The sequence below is a fragment of the Musa acuminata genome, chromosome BXJ3-9 (assembly GCF_036884655.1).
Source record: "Musa acuminata AAA Group cultivar baxijiao chromosome BXJ3-9, Cavendish_Baxijiao_AAA, whole genome shotgun sequence".
NCBI classification, from domain to species: domain Eukaryota; kingdom Viridiplantae; phylum Streptophyta; class Magnoliopsida; order Zingiberales; family Musaceae; genus Musa; species Musa acuminata.
In genome coordinates this window covers 38,977,119-38,996,759 of record NC_088357.1, presented here as the reverse complement: position 1 = coordinate 38,996,759, position 19,641 = coordinate 38,977,119, and the positions used below count along the sequence as shown (strand labels likewise).

The following is a 19,641-nucleotide window of genomic DNA, read 5'->3' as shown; positions in this document are numbered from 1 at the left end:
TTAATAAGGAATATACTTCAATTCACTCAAATTGACTAAAGACAAAAGTGATATTCAATTTAAGCCTCAAGCCAGTGGTGTCAAAGGTGCTAGGCGCTAAAAGGTGGCAAGGTGCCAAAATGGCTGCCTGAGTGAAGTGAGGCACTCACGAATATCAAAATATAAAATATATATAATTATTGAGAAATATGATCATTAAAATAAAAATGAGAGGAGCAAGGAGCTATTGGGGAGGAGGAAGGAGAGGGGGCTATCACGGTCTATGGAGTTTCGGATGGGAGGGGAGCATTAAGCTATCGGAGGAGGAGAGTGTGGTGAATGTCGGTTGGGAAGGGAGGAGGGAGGAAGGAGGGGAGCTATCAAGGAGGAAGGAGAGGGGTCCAATGGGTCCAGAGAGGAAAGCTATCAAGGAGAACAGGAGGATGGACAGGGGGGTTGATGAGGTCTAGGAAGGCTCAGTAGGGAGGGGGAGGGATAGTGGAAGATCAGAAGGGATGATAGTGATAGGGAAAAGAGAAGGCAATGTTTGATATGCTCAAAATGGCACGAAACGAGCGATATGTACTGGTCAACTGACAGGTACACAGATCAGCCCGTTTCGAGTGGTACGTAGGAAAAGGTCAGGTATCAGTCGACACGGGTGATGTAGCTATATCGACCGATACAAGAATTTCCAATCAATACGGGTCAGTATCTGTCAGAATATCAAACCGATATGGGTCCCAAATTGTGTCAAGTTTAACCCCAACCATCAAATTGACCACTTGGGCCTCTTTTAGGGCTTTCAATCCCCTTCTCCCCCTCTTTCACTCAACTCTCACTCACTCTCATTCACTCTTTTATTCTCACACTCTTGCATATGATTAAAGTTCGTAGTCGATGATTAGTGATAATTAAACTATTGATTTGGATGAAAAATGGATTAGAAGTCAAGATTTATTGAAATTAATCTCCAATTTAAAGATATTTAGCTTCTTTCTATGTTTTATTTATGCAAATTTACAATGATTAAATATAAATAACATTATTCTCCTTTTCTAGACCCAATTAAGTATATTATCTTACATTTACAGCCAGATTAGGGGTATTTAAGGTTAATCACAGCCTTATGCATTTATTTATGCCTCATATATACTCTATTCTTAATTAAATATAATAAAATTACCATTAAATTAGGACAAAAAGTCTAAGGGATTTTTTTAAAATTTCTGGCCAATTTTCAGCCTTTTTCCAAAAATTACTATGTACTGGCATACCAATGTATTGATGAACAAAACGGTGGTACTGACCAATACATATAGGTCCATCCATTGACTGATACCACTAGTCAGCAAATACGATGGTCCTTGGGGGAGAGAGAGTTTACCGCAATAAGAGCCCATTAGAGATCCACTCAACGCATAGAAGTCGCTCGCCGAAGGAAGACAACATCATTCGTTTGCCGAGGAAGATGTAATCGTCATTCGCCATTAAAGAGGAAGGCGCTATCACCATTCATCGTTGGAGAGGCAGAGACACTCTGCCACTGATTAGGTTTACTAAGGAAAAGAAACAAGTTTTCATGGGTGAGTGGGTGTTGTGTGAGGAAGAATTAGGCTCACATTTTATTGGCTCAGTCAAACCATAATCAACAAACTAAGCCCAATTTGGTGTGGTTCAGGCTTGACTCAATTAGATTTGGTTCAGGTCCGCTTGAAGCACTCGGCGTTTGAGATCAAGCGTGTGCCTAGGTTGCGCCCAATTGAAGGTGCCCACCTGAACCTGTTTTCAACTGCTCGAGCCTCATCTCACCACACTTTGCCCAAGCACCCAATGACTTTAGTTAATTCAAAATTAAAAGCTCTTCAAGATCAGTCCCATGAACTTTTCTTATATGACTGGGACTTCAGATTAGCTTAGCTCTATTTGGCATCCACTAAGATGGAACCCAATCAGTAGAAATAAGTTACACAGCATGTATAATATATTACATTATGAGCATAATCGAGCCCGGCAATCTTCAGGCCTGAGAATTGATTCAAAGCCCACTTATACTATCAGCCAAGTTAATCCAACTCTAAGTGGCCAAATCTATTAGCAGATAAGCAAGTCTCGTAGCACCAATTTATGTCGTAAAACTTCAAAATTGTAATCTAAGTTGACAAGTTAATCAGGCACCTTACCGATCATCACATACGAGACAAGTATATACTTCTTCATTCCCTGCATAATTGGGGCAGCAAACAGAGAATTCTCTGGCTCTTCGTCCTTTGGAACCACGATAGACACACAAAGCCTTGTCAAGTGAACCTTTGATCTGGGAAGGTAATAATAACTGTGTAAACTTCTTTAGGAATTCCTAACCAATAATATATGCAAAATTGATGACATGACATACTTGCACTAGCCCAGCTGACAAGGAATCAAGATCACCAACTACTGGGTCCAAAAGAACATGGCACTCAGACATCCAATTCTCAATCTTTCCTACTTCAGAAGCTACTCTATAAAACTCAGAACACTCAAAGGCAACAGCTTCTCCATGTTCCTGCAATGATGAGAATTTAAATGACCAATGCAGACACCAAAGCAAGACTATTTAACTTAGCAAGTTTTATATAGGTCAGTAAAATAGCAAATGATTCAAAAATTCTAAAGAAACTACAATAATCATAGACTGCTGTACTGCCCGAAATAGTATGATATGGCCAGTACATACCGGTCCAAGCATGGGCCGATATGTAGACCACCCCTGTTTCGGGCAGCCCAGCTAAAACAATAAAAATAATCAAAAGAAGTGGTGAGCCCCTGTCCAACTCAGCAATTAAAAAAACAAATTAGGGCTCGCGAACGCAAGCCCTCTTCTCATGTACAATGCAGCTGCTGCTTCCGCTTCCACTGTCACTTCTGCTTTGCCACTCCCACTTAACTGATGCTTCTTCTCATCCTCCTCTTCTTTCTTCTTATTCTTCCTTTTTCCTCCTCCACCGCTTCTTCTTCTTCCTTCCTCCTTCCTACCATCTTTGTTCCTCTACCACCCCTTCCTCTTCACCCTCTTTCTCTTCCTTGTCAAAACACTAGTACACACCGGCATACCATGTTTGGTACAGATCAGCATGTATCGGTCTGATAGGTTGCCGAAATGGGTCTGGTACCCGAAAAGGCAATCCTTGATAATAATAATAATAACCATCTAAAATGTTTTGAAACAAAGTTCAGCACATCTCTAGTTCCTGATTTACAAAACTATGGTCTTCAAATATCTTATGTAGATTACTAAATAAATAATACATATAAAAATAATCTCTTGTAAGTTAGAAAAGCCAAGAATTTCACTTAACTGTCTAATATGTGCATTCATGCAAAGAACCAACATTGGTAGTCTAAAGAGGAGACTAAAAACTGCGACATCTATTGAGATGTCTTAGTGACACAAACAATTGCTAATTTATTGGTAAATTTGTTTGAGACTATGATGATCACGACAAATTATTAATAGACAACAAACACCATCTATTTGAGCCAATAAAAGCAATGGCTATAATGTGGCCGGACAGTTGATTTGTATCTGGTAAGAATGGAGAAATTATCTAGGGCACTCGAACTATTTGATCATAGCATGTGACTGGCTTACCTTAAGCTCCAACAAAGAAGGCCAAAGCTGTTCACTAGGCAGTTGAAAACAAGCATTAACTTGCTTCAACCAGGATCTGCATCAACGCATTGAACAGATTAGGTTTAGTTAAAAATATGAAGAAAAATCCGATAATGATCCCACTTAGGCTAAAACAAAGGACAAACAAAGAAGAACAAGGATAAACAAACTTCTTTAAGCTTTCCACTAAAATATGTAGTGGTTTTAGTTCAGTTACCTCGATGCTTAAACAAATTGTGACCATGATTGAGTTGCATTAGTGTTTAGAGCTTTACAACAAGATAAAAATGTTTATAATTAAACCAAAAATAAGAAACTAAGAATATCCCCATTCATGGGACTGAAAAATTAGATTGTTTGTTATTTATACCTAATCAAACAAAACGTAGTGATGCAAAGCAGACTGCAATAGAACTAGTTTACAAGAGACAACTTGAAAGTTGATTAATATTAAGGCAAAGTTAAGCAAAAAATAATATAATACTTGCACATTTGGGAAAATATATAGAGTACCATCTCCAACAGCAATTTTCAAGGGCACATCCATCAAATTCATTAATTAAACAGTAAATATAAACTGAAAAGCAAAATTTGCAGCTAACTTCTATGGATCATTTACTCGTACTTGAAAAGACACCAATTCTATATCAAACTATCAATAGATATTAAATATTATTTTTAACTGAGGATTTCAAAAGTGAAGCTCCTCTTTGTGGCAGCATGCTTGTAGATAAAGAAGTAACTCATGTACCTCTCCATTGGCATGCCTATGTGCAGTATTCTCTCAAAGTGACCATTCCTAATAACCTCTGAGAGAAAAACAAGAAACTTCAATCGGTTCCATGATATCACTGGTGGTAGCTATTCAAGTCATTTCCCATTTCTTATAATTCATTTTAGATCAGAAATTTAGACAAAAACTGCAACAAAATTAGGAAAATGATAGCTAATCATCCAGTTTAAAATTAGAGTAAATACTGGCATCATTCTACCATTATATAAAACATTTATCATGAAATCAACCTCTTCTTAACCATGCTTTCACTACTCTAGGTTCTGCTTACAAGATGATGGAGTTGGTAAGTCTGTATGTTCCCTGTTATGGAGCTCAAACAGCATTAGGTGAAAATAAAATATTAAACATACATCAATAAGTAAAATATGATTTTCTTCCAGTTAACCACTTGAGTCCGAAAAATTCTATGAACATTAGTTCTTTAAAGCTATGTCTTAGAAAGACCATCAGGAAAAGGAATTTGGTAAGATGATTGGCTAGTGACAATCTTACAATTGCCCATATACAACAATTCACAATAACATCTTAAGATAAGTTCTGAAATCTATACACATAAAATGTTTGTTCTACCTGATATCCATGTTACTTGTGGTTACAGATGTAGATTTTGCAGGCTATAAAACCCATGCTCAACATTATATGAAAGAGAAAATATAGAGAAAATGAAGACTAACTTATGTTTCTGGATGGCACTTTGAATCTGAGAAACAATCAACGGATAAGGAACTATATATTTCTGCAAATTGCATTGGAAGCATGTTAGTCAAGATTGCCCAGCAACAACAAATCAGATTAGGTCAATAAACATAATCAGAAGAATGAGTTAACCTGAATTTCATCTAAAATTGTTTCAACATCTTTCAACTTGCACCTTTTAAAATTATGAGGTTCTGGAAGTATAGAAAGTGCTTTCCTAAGACAATTGACTCCCACAATCAACACTTCAGCGAGATAACTATCTGCAAAAATGATGGGAAGACAATCTGCATCTTCAAGCAATCTTTCAACCTCCTGTCAACCAAACTGAATTAGTTTTTCATCTAAAGGAGCAACCATGAACCAATATCTGGTACTTTATCTAGTAACAACTTCCATGAAACCTAAGCAAAAAGGCTACACAACCTCCAAGTTACACATGAATGTAATACCAATAACTAATGAAGTTCACCTTGCCAGAACCAAAAATTAAAGCAATGTCAAAACGTTCCACTAATAGCAACCTTAGAAGAAAAATTAAGTAAACAAACTATCCAGTCAATGCAGGATACAAATCTAGCAACAAAAAAAAAAAAGCAAACCAATTAATAAGCCAAGGATATATCACTAGCAAGGAGAAGAAAACCATCAAAGCTACATTCTTGAGAACAAAAAATATAAAGTCGAGACATAGGAATGAGGAAAAGCCAGTGTTCTAAACAGCACTATACGTTATAAGGTGACAAGGTCCCCCATTGCTCAAGATGCTAGGTGCTAGCTTAGGTGCTCACCTGAGTAAAGTAAGGCACTTACTTTACAAAAATCATTAAAATAAAAACAGGGTTGAGAGGGCAACGAAGCAAGAAGAGGGAGGGAACAGGGAGGGAGGGGACAGTAATGTAATCATGGTAATTGGTTATTGGGAGTGGAGCAGAGAGGAAGCAAGAGAGGAGGGAAAGGAGAGAAGAAGACAAAGAAGGTGGGAGATAATGGGTTCGGCCATAGAGAGAGGAAAGGAGACGAGAGAAGTGAGTGCCAAATGATGTGCTTGCCTAGACAGCAACCAATTATGTCTCGCCTAGGCCCACAGCATTCGAACCTTGCCTAGGCAAAGGCCCAAGCCTCTCGTCATCATTGGAAGAAACAAAGCTTTTATTTTGGACAAACAAGTTGTATCATATTACGATGGCAGTATCAGCATGGCCAGTACAGATTCACCTGCCAATCCATGCTGGTAGCATTCCACAAAACATGGCAGCACATCAATAGCATGGTCCCTCACCATTAAATTCAATTATTGGAAATTAAAAAACAAATTTTTTGAAATTGAAGAATAAAATTTGATAAAACACGGATACCAAGAAATATGAATAAAGAAATCACCATAGTCACAAGCAAGAAGCAACAAAAAGAAGCAAATGTGGTGAATAACTTTTCACACACCAGATTGAAACCTGTATCATATAGAGAAGAAAAAAATAAAGAGTCATGTTTTAAAGGATTTTTAAACACAAATTGCGAACCATCTATGCTATTGTACAACTATTAGCCCAAAGGTCAACCTTAGGCCTTATGCATGACAACTAAATTGTTTTTCTGGAAAGTTATACTTTTCATTAGTGTTGAACAAGAATTATACAATAAAAAGTTATTAAATTAACATGCTTTGGTGTAAGACACGCCAGATAAAGTCTTAAATCCAACTAGTAGTATAAAATGCATCAACTGAGATTTTAAACACTTGTCTGTGAGAGACTAGGTCATACCACATCAAACAAATTAATAAAGGCAACAAATTAATAAAGGCGATAGGCAACTGCATGTTGATAACTGCATATGATGCTGTTGACATTACAAGATTGACAAATTCCAAGCAGACCACAGAACAGATTTCGTCAATGCATAAAAGGCGCAATCCTGATGTTTGATGCAGAAAACACTGTCAGAGGGACAAGGATAAGAATAAGGCACAGTCACAAAGACTGGAAAGCAAATGAGGAGCTGAGATGATTCAAAGAGAAATACCATGAATCAAGGATCACTCACATAAAAGGATTTCATTGACTTACAATTCTATCAGCCTGGTTTATGTTTGATTACATTGAAGACAAATACACACAAGGTTAAATGATGTTAGATGCAGAAAACTCTGTCAGAGGGACAAGGATAAGAATAAGGCACAGTCACAGAGGCAAGAAAACAAATGAGGAGCTGAGATGATTCACAGAGAAATACCATGAATCAAGGAGAACTCACATTGTAAAAGGATGTCATCGACTTACCATTCTATCAGCTTGGTCAATGTTTGATTACATTGAAGACAAAATACACACTAGGTTATCTGAAGGTTTGCACATTTTTTATTACTGAAAAAAAGCACTGTTTGATTTAACTCCTGGGATAATGCTGAGCCCCTCTCCGGGAGTCCATGTTCAGCTGCAATGAATATGCAACCTGTATCACCCTTCGTCATCACCAGCTTACATACCAAGGCTTGTAAGTGGAATAATAACTGTACTCCCAGTCTGTATTAGTCTGTATACACTAACCCCCATGTAACAGATACATAAGATGGTATCAGAAATCCAACAATTACTTCCAGTATCAGAGTTATCTACGCGTTATCACCATGATACAAGCAACATCAACTCATTCTAATACAGTTGCACATAACAGCCATTTTGCACCATTCTTGATGCACCCATTCTAATGAGGCATCACCTACAAAACCACTGATATTGACAACAGCCACCAGAATCAATAAAACCATAATTTGTCACAATTTTTTCTTTCAAAGGATGTCAGCAAACCAAGTGGGACCTAGCTGACCAAACTCAAAAAGTACCAAACTGGTTGGCAAATAGATTAGATGGTATCAGAAATCCAACAATAACTTCCAGTATCAGAGTTATCTATGTGGTATCACCATGATACATGCAACATCAACTCATTCTAATGCAGTTGCACATAACAGCCATTTTGCACCATTCTTGATGCACCCATTCTAATGAGGCATCACCTACAAAACCCCTGATAATGACAACAGCCACCAGAATCAATAAAACCATAATTTGTCACATTTTTTTCTTTCAAAGGATGTCAGCAAACAAAGTGGGACCTACCTGACCAAACTCAAAAGTACCAAACTGGTTGACTTGACACTCAAATCTTAAATATCTCTAAATATAAGGTTGTCTATGTGAGACTTGCATTCCCGACACAGAAATGCCAACTGCAGCCACTAATGGAAACACCTGGGGAATCCACATGGCTCTCCACTAAAAATGATGGAAGAGACAAAGTGAGCTATACCAAATCCCACCTCTTAATGTTTTTAATATTAAGCTGCCAGAATTTTGTCCACATGACTTCAAAATTCAAATAACTGCAATTATGGAATAACAGGCTTGAAAAGCAACATACCATGTTAGTTTCTTACAAAAACCTAAATTTCACAATTTTAGCTTCTAGTGACTTTTTTCTCACATGGATGCCTTGGGCAACCTTCTGAACATAAGTTCATGTTAATTATATAGAACTCATTCATCAGTCAAGGAAGTAAAGTGGATGCTCTAGGTGAGCAACGTGCAACTGCAAACATCTTTTAGCATGAATTTATTAATGGAAACCATGAATAATACATGAGCATTTGAATAAAAAAGAAGATAATTACATGACATTTAAAAGCATGAAGTGCAATTGTAGAAAGTAGCAACAGGTACAGTTCCATACATGGTCTGCCGTACCAAAGCATACCGCCCGGTACCGTACCGGGCGGTATGTACCGGTCCGACAGGTTCTCGGTACGCGGACCGTCCGGTACCGCTACAGTGCTACAGTATTATACTATAGTACTGCTACAGTATAAAATAATATAAAACTATCGGTACACCAGGGTGTACCGCTCGGTACACCCTGATGTACCGCCCGGTATACCGGTACCAAACCGAGCCCGAGTCAAAATTCCGGTACGGTACGGTATGGTATGGCGGACCTTGGTTCCATATAATCTAATTGGACTGATATTACCTCAGGTACAAATGACCCACTGATACGTGGGTAACCAAATGCAAACCAAAAAGAGAAAAATTACCTTTAGTAGCGGAACCTTGTAGCAGAAAGAGAGTGCTGTCGAGCACCACTGCAAAGATGAAGATGCATTTCGCAGTTCAGGCAACTCTTTAAAATGAAAACACAAGGACTGCCCGTCTTCTATAGCAGAATCAACTTTGCTGAGTAGTTCTACGATCTTTGTCAAAAAGTTATGGCCAACTATGAGATCTGCATGATGTATATTAAATAAGGATTTTGCATGTTCCAATAAAGAATAAGCATATTGCACCCATCGTTCAACTTCCTTCAGAATGCTCTGAAGCTTTTCCGAAGCATCTACAGTGACTTTTAAAAGTTCAGACTGGGAAACCAACTCCTGCAAAAATGAGATGCAATTGAGACAAATTCTTAAACATAGCTTGTATGAAACAACAAAGCAATTCAGGAAACAATGTGAACCTTCAACTCATCAAGTTTAAGCAAATGATCTGATGGATTCCTGTTCATAGTTTGTTCCAAATACGGCTGAGACCTACTTATCCATAACTGAGCCACTGACATTGCATCCTGGACATTAGCAAGAGAGGGAAGACCAACTAATATCCCCTCTGAGTCCCTGAATTGAACAATGATTATACTGTGAAAGACTGACCACAATGCATAAATACAGCTTATAGTAGCCTACTTTTCACCTTATAATGTTCTGAAAATCAGAGATGTGTGCTACATGTTCTAGAGCAGATTTGGCTCTTTCTTCCCAAGAAACAGCTCTTCTGAGAACTTCAGAAATATCTATAAATAATTGTTCATTCTCAATTTCCAACCTGAATAGAACATCACATAGAATCAGAACATTTAGAAAATTATACATGTTCCTAAGACGAAGTAAACTAAAGCACCACCAAAAATTGAAAAAAAGAACTTACTGAGAAGCTTCATTCAACACTTGCTGAATGAAACCCAAAGGCATAGGAGTAGCAAGTGCCTGCAGTAGCATATAACTTAATCCATGATGATGAAGTACAAAGTAAACTACAAGAGAGCAAGTAGCTAAAACAAACAAATTTAGACCATTGCATATTGTTAATCATAATTAACATACACATACAGAATAACATAACTGATTGAAGAGAAAATGATCAAAAGGTTGAGAACCTCAAAACTTTAAACCAGAAGTAGAGGCACAGAGGGAATTAAGCTACTTATGTTGGACCTTATGGTCTCAAATAAAAGATACATGAAATCGATTTGTAATCATCAACTTATTAAATCAAAAGTACATCGATTAAATAGGAAAGTCATTATTTGGCTGGCAAATAGGCCAGATTTGAACATATTTTCAACAAACAGGTTGTAGAAAGTGAAATGAAAACCCATTCAGGCACACACCAGTCCAAAATTACCTAATTGTCAGTAAAGCTGTAGGTAGAACCGGAGAAGGATAAATGAAAGAGCTACAAGAATCTACACCAAATAGATCTAACATCACAAACCACTTACACTATATGAAATAGACAATAATTCTGTCATGTACAACATTTGCTACATTGACAACAACCCTGTTAAACTTGACTAATATGATTAAGGTGTTTTAAAGGGTCTATCAAATTCTCATTCAACTCCTTCCAATGTGAACTCGACTCCTTTCATGTGAGAAAAGAACATACACCAAATGAGATCAAACATCACAAACCACTTACAATGTATGCAAGAGGCAATATTTTGTCACTATAATATTTGCTACACAGATAATGCCCCTGTTAGATTTGACTACATATGTAATTAAGATGCTTTGAATGGTCTAACAGATTTTCTATGTTCAACTCCTTCCAATGTGAGCTCAATGCCTTCGAAGTGAAAAAAGGCCTACTCGTACTCCAAAGTGTCTGCTACATTAGCATGTAGATGAATTTTGGGGTATAAACAGAGTTTCATAAGTCTGTGATGCCTTTATCTACTTTTAAATAAATGAAAATGAACAATAAACACTAATCACTAAAACACTATCCATTCTCTTTCTTCTTTGTATAGTATGAGATATTCAAAACTAGAAATTTCAAGGTACTGCAGAAAAGAACTAATACCTTTAAAGCGTTCTCTCTACATATTGACTTTTTTAGTTCAGCTTTTACAAGAGGCAACTCGTCAACTGGTCCACAAAGAAAAGTTGAGATATGATTGTATAAAGCATGGGGGAAAATGTACCCAAACATTTTTCCCTCCAACTATATAGAAAAGAGAACAATTTTGAAAATCCATACCCTGCACTCTCAACAACTCTCCAGCTTTCAAGATGTGAGAAAGTTCTATAACAATGTTCCCATAGTCGTTTCGCTCATTAAGATTTTGCAAAACATCTTGAAGATGGCAAGCCCAGGAACAAGCATCAGATCTGTATTTCCTTAGGAGATCTATCTCTGGAATGCTGACTATCAGATTGTCTGCAACTATAAGGAAATCTTCAAGTTCCTGTACAAGGAAGTTGTCAATCTTCAGTTCTGAAATATAATTACAAGTGGATTGCAAAGTATATAACACTAATACATTAATCACAGAACATTTATGATGATTACAACCTTCAATCTGAGCGGCCCTTTCAAGATATCTTCACATCTGATTTTCCATGATTCAACGTCTTTATACATGTTTGAAAATGAATCCACTTCTGGAAGGCTAACATGAAGCTCTTGCATCTATCAAGTGTGAAGATCGTTTCAAACAAAAAAAAAGCTCCTTGGATCATCCAAAATCAAAAACAAGAAAGTAAAATAACATAGAAAAAAATGTAGGTATATATATCATCTTGTTGCAAAGATACCTCTGATTTTAGCTCGTTAAAGAAATCAATGTCGATAGAACCAGGCTTTTTCTCCATCAGGCACAAATGAGCATTATTTAACCAATTCTGCAGTATCATGAAAAGCAGTAATAAAGGTGGTCCTGAACATTAGAAACATTTGGCAAATAGCAAAGGTAGCAAACGAGATGGTAACAGTGAGATGATCACCAACTATAAGACATGATACTAATAACTGCCCCTTTTTGAGCAGTCCATTTTGGTTTATTATTTTTTCTCAACACATGCCACTTGGGATTTGCACACAAGATGCTGAATTGTGAGTGTCTGCCACTTGTGTCACTGCACATCCAACCACAGGCCAGGACATGAAAACTGGATGTCCCACCACTACTCCTCTTCCTCCTCCACCCTCCTCTCCTCCTCTCCTCTTTCCCACCTACTCCTCTACCTCCTCCCCCACACCCCCACAACCCTTGTTGGCACAGCGATATATAACAACGTACCAACATACCATGTATTGGTATGTTGACATGGACCGGACCCATATTAATCCAGCCATGGACTGACATAGGTTAGGTAACCAAAATTGTAATGCTTGATTCCTAATTACAATTATAGTATTTAGTATTACATGGCTTGACAGCAAAAGGAGTTCCACTTTTTGTACACTTCTCACTTAACAATCAACTTCATAAAAATGTTGGCTTGACTTGGTAAAAAATTATAATAATCCCAAGAGAGAAATCAAACAAAAATTCAGCTCATATTAGATATCTTCTGAAAAGAAATCAGAATGAATCAAATGTCCCGTAAATTTGTAAAAAACACAATTCCGAATCTAATCACAATCATCTTAAGTTTATCTTCTGATTCAGAAGATCTAGACCAGTAGGATCAGTTTTCCTCCCATCTCTTTCAAGCCTATATAAATTAAAAATAAGAGCTGGTTGCTACTTTTTTTTTTAAATTATGAAGCATATCAAAATTTAGATTCAACGAAGTTATTCTTCTACCTCCCTATTGGTGCAGGACCGTCATCAATGTAACACCTATGCACTATGAAGCATATGTCTAATGTGAGACCAAGATCCCTAAATATGATGCCTAGAGACTACAATGAGTCCACATCAAACCCCAATTATCTTCTTCTCTACTTTCTTAAATTTCTTAACATCTCTACAATTACTTACTAGTCCTTTAGACTTCCACATGCTTTTACTGTGAACTATTGCATTGAAAGTTGAAATTTCTTTAGTTATAAATTATTGGACAGTGAAGAAGTAACTTGGCATGACTATTTACTGTTCTACAATTCCAGAAGTCGTTCTGACCTTAGAACATTGTCAACAATCTAAACTCTCTGTTATGCTTCTAGTCCCACATTACAAGGAAACAATAACCAAAAGATTAAACATAGTAGAAATCATAACATCAGCTTATGTAAGCTGATCATCTCACAACATAGTGACACTGTTTGACTAGTCCTACCTCCATAATGGAAAAATAAATAAAAGAACAGCTGACAACACAAAGCTGATTTCTAGTATTAATGACTATATAAGATAATGAATCATACCTTTGCAGAAGCAATTTCACAAGATAATCTTTCAGTTATCTGAAGACTAGCAGGAAATTCAGTAGTTCTGTTGTACAACATTTCCAATTTGTCAATCTGCAGTTCACATATTGAGGAAAAATTAATCTGAAGTTAGAATTTGACAAAACTAAGGAAAAATTAATCTGAAGTTAGAATTTGACAAAACTAAGTGCAACTGTAACTTGTACGACAAAATTACATGGTCAACTAATAACGGTAATGAATGTTGATAAAGCCTTAATCAATGTCATAGAATGAAGTAGTGCAAAGGAATTCATAACCCAGTCAATTAAGCACTGTTATTAATTGAATACAAAGTCTAATTCCATCTGATTGACGTGAGACAAAACAGTAAAATCAATATATCCATCAGATCTTTACTGGTAGACAATGGCAAACTTATTTTTACATTCATATCATGAATCATTCACAGTTTTCCACTTACACTTAAGTAAGATGAAAGAGCAGATTGTACTTCAATGACTAAATTCTGAGCGTCCTCTGCCAATGTCTGTACAGCAAAAGAAAGTTAAAATAGAACTGACATGGCAAAAGGCATAAAAGCAAAAGTTTCTGGAATTGAATACAACGCAAGATTAGATAGCAGATTTATAAACCTTCAATTTGCTGGAACCAGCCTCATAACATGGTAAAGGTCGAAAATTCAGCAATTTTTCTAACTCATCCAATGATACTCTCTCATTGTACTTCTGTGGACAATGCATGAAGCTCTCTACTTTAGACACACAGCTATTTATATCAAGCGCCCACCTTTGAGCTTCAATTAGCTTAATTTTCATATCACGCACCTATCAAATGTGACATTGAAACTATTAGACATAATATAGTAATTTTGACAACTGTGCAAATGCAATAAGACATCTTACAGGATCCATGTCATGATCAGCCCAAAGAAATTGTTGAGCTTCCTTTAGAGCACTAAGATAAGCAGAATTTTCAAATGGAATCTCCAAAATGTGGCAGGAATGTGAAAGCCAATCTTCAGCAAGTTGTGAATAGGAAATATCACCACCTTTCACCTGAGTAGATCAAAGACCTTTGTCAGTGTAGACAAGAAAATGAAAAAAATATACTAAATCAAAGCCAAAAAAGAATGCCATTATTTCTGTCCAACAACTCAATAATGTTACAAAATTCACACACAATTAACAAATTCAATCTCAAGATAGATTTAGGATGTCCAACATAGCTTCCAGTATTATTTATGAACTCCAATCCAAATTTACAATGGACCAAGAATATGCCAAACTAAAGTACTAATTTTATACCACAGGTTCAAAAAAAAAATCTTTAAAATCTAAATTCAAATACATTCTCATTTTGATATAAAGTGACAAAGTTATTCTAATCCTCTTCCTTATCCACAACCTCCTCATCACCACCAAGCACAATGATGAAAAGAAGACAAGGGAAACTGCAATGTGAAGTGAACAATAGTGTTGATAGAGGTTGAAAGATGGAGGTGGAGCAGTGGTGGCATATTGGTGAACGAGTCATTAAATGTTGTAGGGCTCAACACGGTAAGGGGGGCACTAATAGTGGTGAAGGTTGAGTTAATAAATAGCAATAGTGGTGACCGTGGTATGGTGGAATAGAGATGGGCAGTTCTAAGAGATATATAGAATATAGGTATATGTCATTCAGCCAGTACACCTAGCATCACATAGGGTTGGTAGTTGGTACAACACTGGACTGTTGTGTACTGGTGCTAAGGACTGGGAATTAAATTCATAATTAAAAGAGGCAGGTTTCACCATTTCGAGTATCGGATCTGTTTTGGAGATGTCGGTACAATATGTATTAGTCTACACCAGTATACCAACACATGATATGCTAGAGCATGTCGACGGGGACTCAGGCAAGCCGCATCTAGATGGTGAGTTGGACTAGTACGTACCGCCCATACCATGCCGACTCGAGCGGTACAACAAACTATGAAAAGGTATTAAACATTGGCACACCATGGTGTTTCAATATGTCAATAGCAACATAGGGTTAGTGCACCCATGTGCCAACACAAAAATAGCCTAAAACTACCCCTGCCCCTACCATAGTAAAAAATAGTCCACAAGAGCACCACAGTTCTATCACGGACTTAGCTGGCTTTGCATAAATCGTGCGACACCCTTGTGTGTCCGTCCGCAAAGGGTCAGCCTCCCCGAAACATTTTATGGTTCCTTAAGGACCTACAAAAGAGAAGACAGATTAGAGAAAGCGTTTAACTAGGGATCCACAAGGAGCCATTTCAACAAACACTTGATAGGTAATGCAGATTACAAACATGGACTTCGTAAGCTCTGAACGATCGCGCGACAAAGGGTCGAAGGTGATTCGCCACAGACCAAAGTCCTCATAATTGCCCACATAACACTATTGTGGAACAATGCAGCGAACCAGCCATAAACACTACCTCAAAGGCCCATCCAACCATGTGCCACACCAAGGTAGCTCCTAGGTGTTGTATTGGCTAACACTCTGCACTACTCTGCGGAGCTTGTTAACCCCCCAAAAAGCTACCTGGATGGTCTGTTTCTAGGCAGTTTTGCTTCTGCACGACAACTGCACACAACCTGCGTTTACAAGCCTGAAACGGTAATAAAAGCCAACCAAATTGGGGCTGCCATGCCTATTGCCAACCCTTTACACGTTGTGCAAAGCATGAATAAAACCAAAAGACATGAACATACATAAGCATTACATCAAACACCCCGTTTATAGCTTTGTCTATAACATTCTCTCCCACTTATTCCTTCAACGTCCTCGTCGAAGCCTTTGCAGACACTGCATCTCCTCGCCTTTGCTAAATCATCAATCTTTTGCTACAGCTACAACACCCTCTTGGCTCCCAACTGCTCTCCACCGTTGTTGTTAAGTAGTCAACTTTTGATTCGCCATGCTACTTTAATTCGCAAATGACTCTTGACTCTGGTGTGGGGTCAATTGAGTTGTGCTGATCCTTATTGGTTCCTACAGATCCTTTAGATGAAGGAAAAGACCTTCTTTATTATACGTCAATCTCTTAAACGTCTCACACCGCTTGAACTGGATGGATGCCTCTTGGAGCTTTAACGAGCATTGCCTTATAAACTTTGAAGTTTTTGGGGTCTTTCCTTCATAAAATTTGCCCATCGATTCCTCTTCAACCTAGTTGTCACCTCCAAGTAGGTTTGCATCACTTCTGCTTTTGATTGGCATTCTGTTGGGAAATGAAGAGAATCTACTCCTAGTAGCACCAACACCATTAGTGAGGATTTGACAATTGTTATCTTTCACTAAGTTTCTTCGAAGGGTCTTTGAACATGTGCAAAGCTTCTCTGATTGATAAATAAAAAACATGAGGTACTCGGTTTCGCTCATTCTCTTAAGAGTTGAGAAGGCAAAGGTTACTTGACTTCGCCCACCTCCTCGAGGGTTGCACTCCATGCATCAAGCTGGTTACTAGCCTTCACCTACTCTTTGCTCGCACTTCCGAAGCACTCAAAGTGTTTGCACTCCTTACATTGAGTTAACTACTACAATTCGCTTTCTCACTCTCATCGTACTTCTAGAATGCAAGAAGTTTATTCCGAAAATAGCAAAACTTCGCCCCGACTTGGAGCAAGTCTCTACTAGTTTTGGCCACCTTTGAGATTGTACTATCTCCTGCATATTTTCTATCGCCTACTCCTCTGAGTAGAAAAGGTACAATACCATGTACAGCCTACTTCGTTCCATGGTCGAGCACTCCTGCATCGACCCGAAGTCCTCCACTTTTGAATATTTTGATAAGAAGCCCATTAACACCAATCTTACAAAGTTCACTGGCCTCTGCCCTTCAACCTTGTCTCGATACTTGAAGTTTGCCTCTGCATTCTTCACCTCCTCGGCCCATTTCAGGACTAAGCGCTCTCCCTCCAATGAGAGCAAGGGATCGATAATTCCACGGAAGTCTCGCCTATGTAGTACCATGACGCTACCATGCCCATGGCCCTATAATCTGTCTTCTTGCATATGTGTCCCTGTCTTCGCGATCGGTAGATCCGCCTCTACGACACTACAGCACTCCTCCGAGTCTACCTCTATTCTAACCAACACTTGATTTTGGGTAGCTGAGTCCCTCGCTTCCTTACCCCTTTCGACCACCTACTTCAACACCATTGTGGTCTCCAAGCAATTCCCCTTGGTCGATGGAAAGATAAACTGCAACTCTCATGCATGACATCCACTGTCATGTTGCAGAACTCGCTCCGATTATATTCTCCTTAACTTCCTTGGTAGCAACGTTCGCTTACTTAACTTTGTCCTCTAACTTGTCAGGCTCCTTTAAGCGAATATGAGCTTTGGAGCAATCTAACTCTCCAGTCGCTCCGATCATACCTTCGTATGATCAAATCCCCCCCCCATGGGACTCATTGGTACTTGCACTCGGAATTCCCCCTCGGTAGTACACAACCCCCATATGCTAATGACTAAGGCTTTCATCCAATACAAAATTTGATGCACACAAGGAATATCCACCTCTGTGGTACCATGACATTCACTCCTTGAATCCATAGCCCTTCTTGCCATCGTGTTGTTCACTGAAGTGGAGCTCCCAGTAGCTCACGATCATACATTTATATGATTAAGTCCCTTGCGGGATTTCTCTCGCGTATGTCGCATTGCCTTGGATAGTTCCACCACAATCTGGTGCACCATGTCGCCTCCTTGTGACATCTTTATTACATTCTGATCTTTATAGGATGAACTCGGTCTGCGATCTCTCCATGTGTGGCCTCTGACAACACATCGCAAGGCCTCTGCCACATATGATTGTGGTCGCTCCTTTGGCAATCGACATTCGTCCACTCGCACTCGGGTCACACCCGGACAATGCACAACTTTAGGACAGTCCGTCACCTAGTAGCTTTCGAAGCCCATCGACTTCACTGAAGTTGGTGTATCATTGTTTGGATCCTAGGCTTTTGCCCCCCAGTACAATCTCTGATGTGCACCGCTTCTTTCACGACAACTCGAATGGCAGCACTGTGGCATATTCTTCAAAAGTACCCGCCTTTGCGTCCTCTTGTCCCGTGCCAAGGCTTTCTGATCCCAACTTCGCTTATGCAAGTTAAGTTGTCTTAGTTCCTCCGTCAAATGCTTCATCGAGATAATATGCATATGCCTCGAAGCTCCCTTTGTCATTAGCACCATGCAGGATAAGTCTGCTCCATCAGAATGAGGGACCCATGGATCAACATGATCTCACTCTTGCCTCTACAAGAGTTCATATCCTTAACCTCTGTCCAAAGAAAGCTTCGTGCCCCTGCTCCATGTTCTATCTTCTATGTCGACTCCCTTCATGCGGCTTAGGCACTTCACAAAGTTCCACCAAAGTTGCTCCGCCCTTTGGTTTGCATTGAGTTGTTGGTGGCCCTCGCACCCACTATTTCACATCGGCTCCAAGTGTGCCTTCATTTGGTATTGCCTTGGGTTACTCCCCCACTTGATCTCACAATGTATCCACCAACACATTACCTCATGCAAGATCATACAACGACTCCTCGCCACTCAGTCGGTCCATTGAGTTTCGTGGAGTTGTTGTCTTGAGGTACCCTTTAACATGTGTAGTCTGTTGCACATGATTCTCCCTCTAGAGAACCGAGATTTATCCCTCCTGGATATCTATCTTATTGGAGCAACTTTCCTCTTCGCATCCTTCCCTCTGGAAGTTTCGGAGACCACCATCCTCTTAGACTACTTCGTCTTGCTTAATAAGTGCGGAGGGCAAACGCACTTGATAGATTACAACTTTTCGCTAATACAACGCCTGCTGCACCCCTCAAGGTCTAGCAATATATTGAACTTGCTGCACACTTCAACCTCCTATGGACGTATCCTTCCCATACTAAAAAAAAAAAAAGTTTCAAAGCTCCACTGCGCCGAGTTTCGGTCGTCTTAGGATGGCCACGAACAATCCATCGTTCGCATACAAGCCCTTGCATGAGTACCGAATTCTTCGAGTTAGTAATTCACCTCACCTTTATGAGCTTTGCACAACTCTTTCGATCATTGAGGAACCCACC

At 38.7% G+C, this 19,641-nt stretch overlaps 1 protein-coding gene across 4 annotated transcripts in view; it reads right to left on the bottom strand.

Moving 5' to 3' along the window:
- LOC103998506 (lysine-specific demethylase JMJ17) overlaps positions 1-19,641 on the bottom strand; it is a 53,572-nt gene that overhangs the window by 15,681 nt on the left and 18,250 nt on the right. For all 4 annotated transcript variants that reach the window (XR_001975627.2, XR_010500895.1, XM_009419990.3 and 1 more), the window contains 17 exons: positions 14,464-14,616; positions 14,194-14,385; positions 14,022-14,087; positions 13,556-13,651; positions 11,998-12,084; positions 11,756-11,872; positions 11,441-11,648; positions 11,264-11,328; positions 10,106-10,164; positions 9,872-10,003; positions 9,639-9,795; positions 9,220-9,555; positions 5,259-5,441; positions 5,105-5,166; positions 3,614-3,689; positions 2,378-2,527; positions 2,163-2,296 (listed from right to left, as the gene is read on the bottom strand). Coding sequence is in view for 2 of the 4 variants with exons in the window: in XM_009419990.3 (XP_009418265.2) it covers positions 2,163-2,296; positions 2,378-2,527; positions 3,614-3,689; positions 5,105-5,166; positions 5,259-5,441; positions 9,220-9,555; positions 9,639-9,795; positions 9,872-10,003; positions 10,106-10,164; positions 11,264-11,328; positions 11,441-11,648; positions 11,756-11,872; positions 11,998-12,084; positions 13,556-13,651; positions 14,022-14,087; positions 14,194-14,385; positions 14,464-14,616 (2,273 nt within the window). In the remaining 2 variants the exon portion in view is untranslated. The remainder of the gene's footprint in view (positions 1-2,162; positions 2,297-2,377; positions 2,528-3,613; positions 3,690-5,104; positions 5,167-5,258; positions 5,442-9,219; positions 9,556-9,638; positions 9,796-9,871; positions 10,004-10,105; positions 10,165-11,263; positions 11,329-11,440; positions 11,649-11,755; positions 11,873-11,997; positions 12,085-13,555; positions 13,652-14,021; positions 14,088-14,193; positions 14,386-14,463; positions 14,617-19,641) is intronic.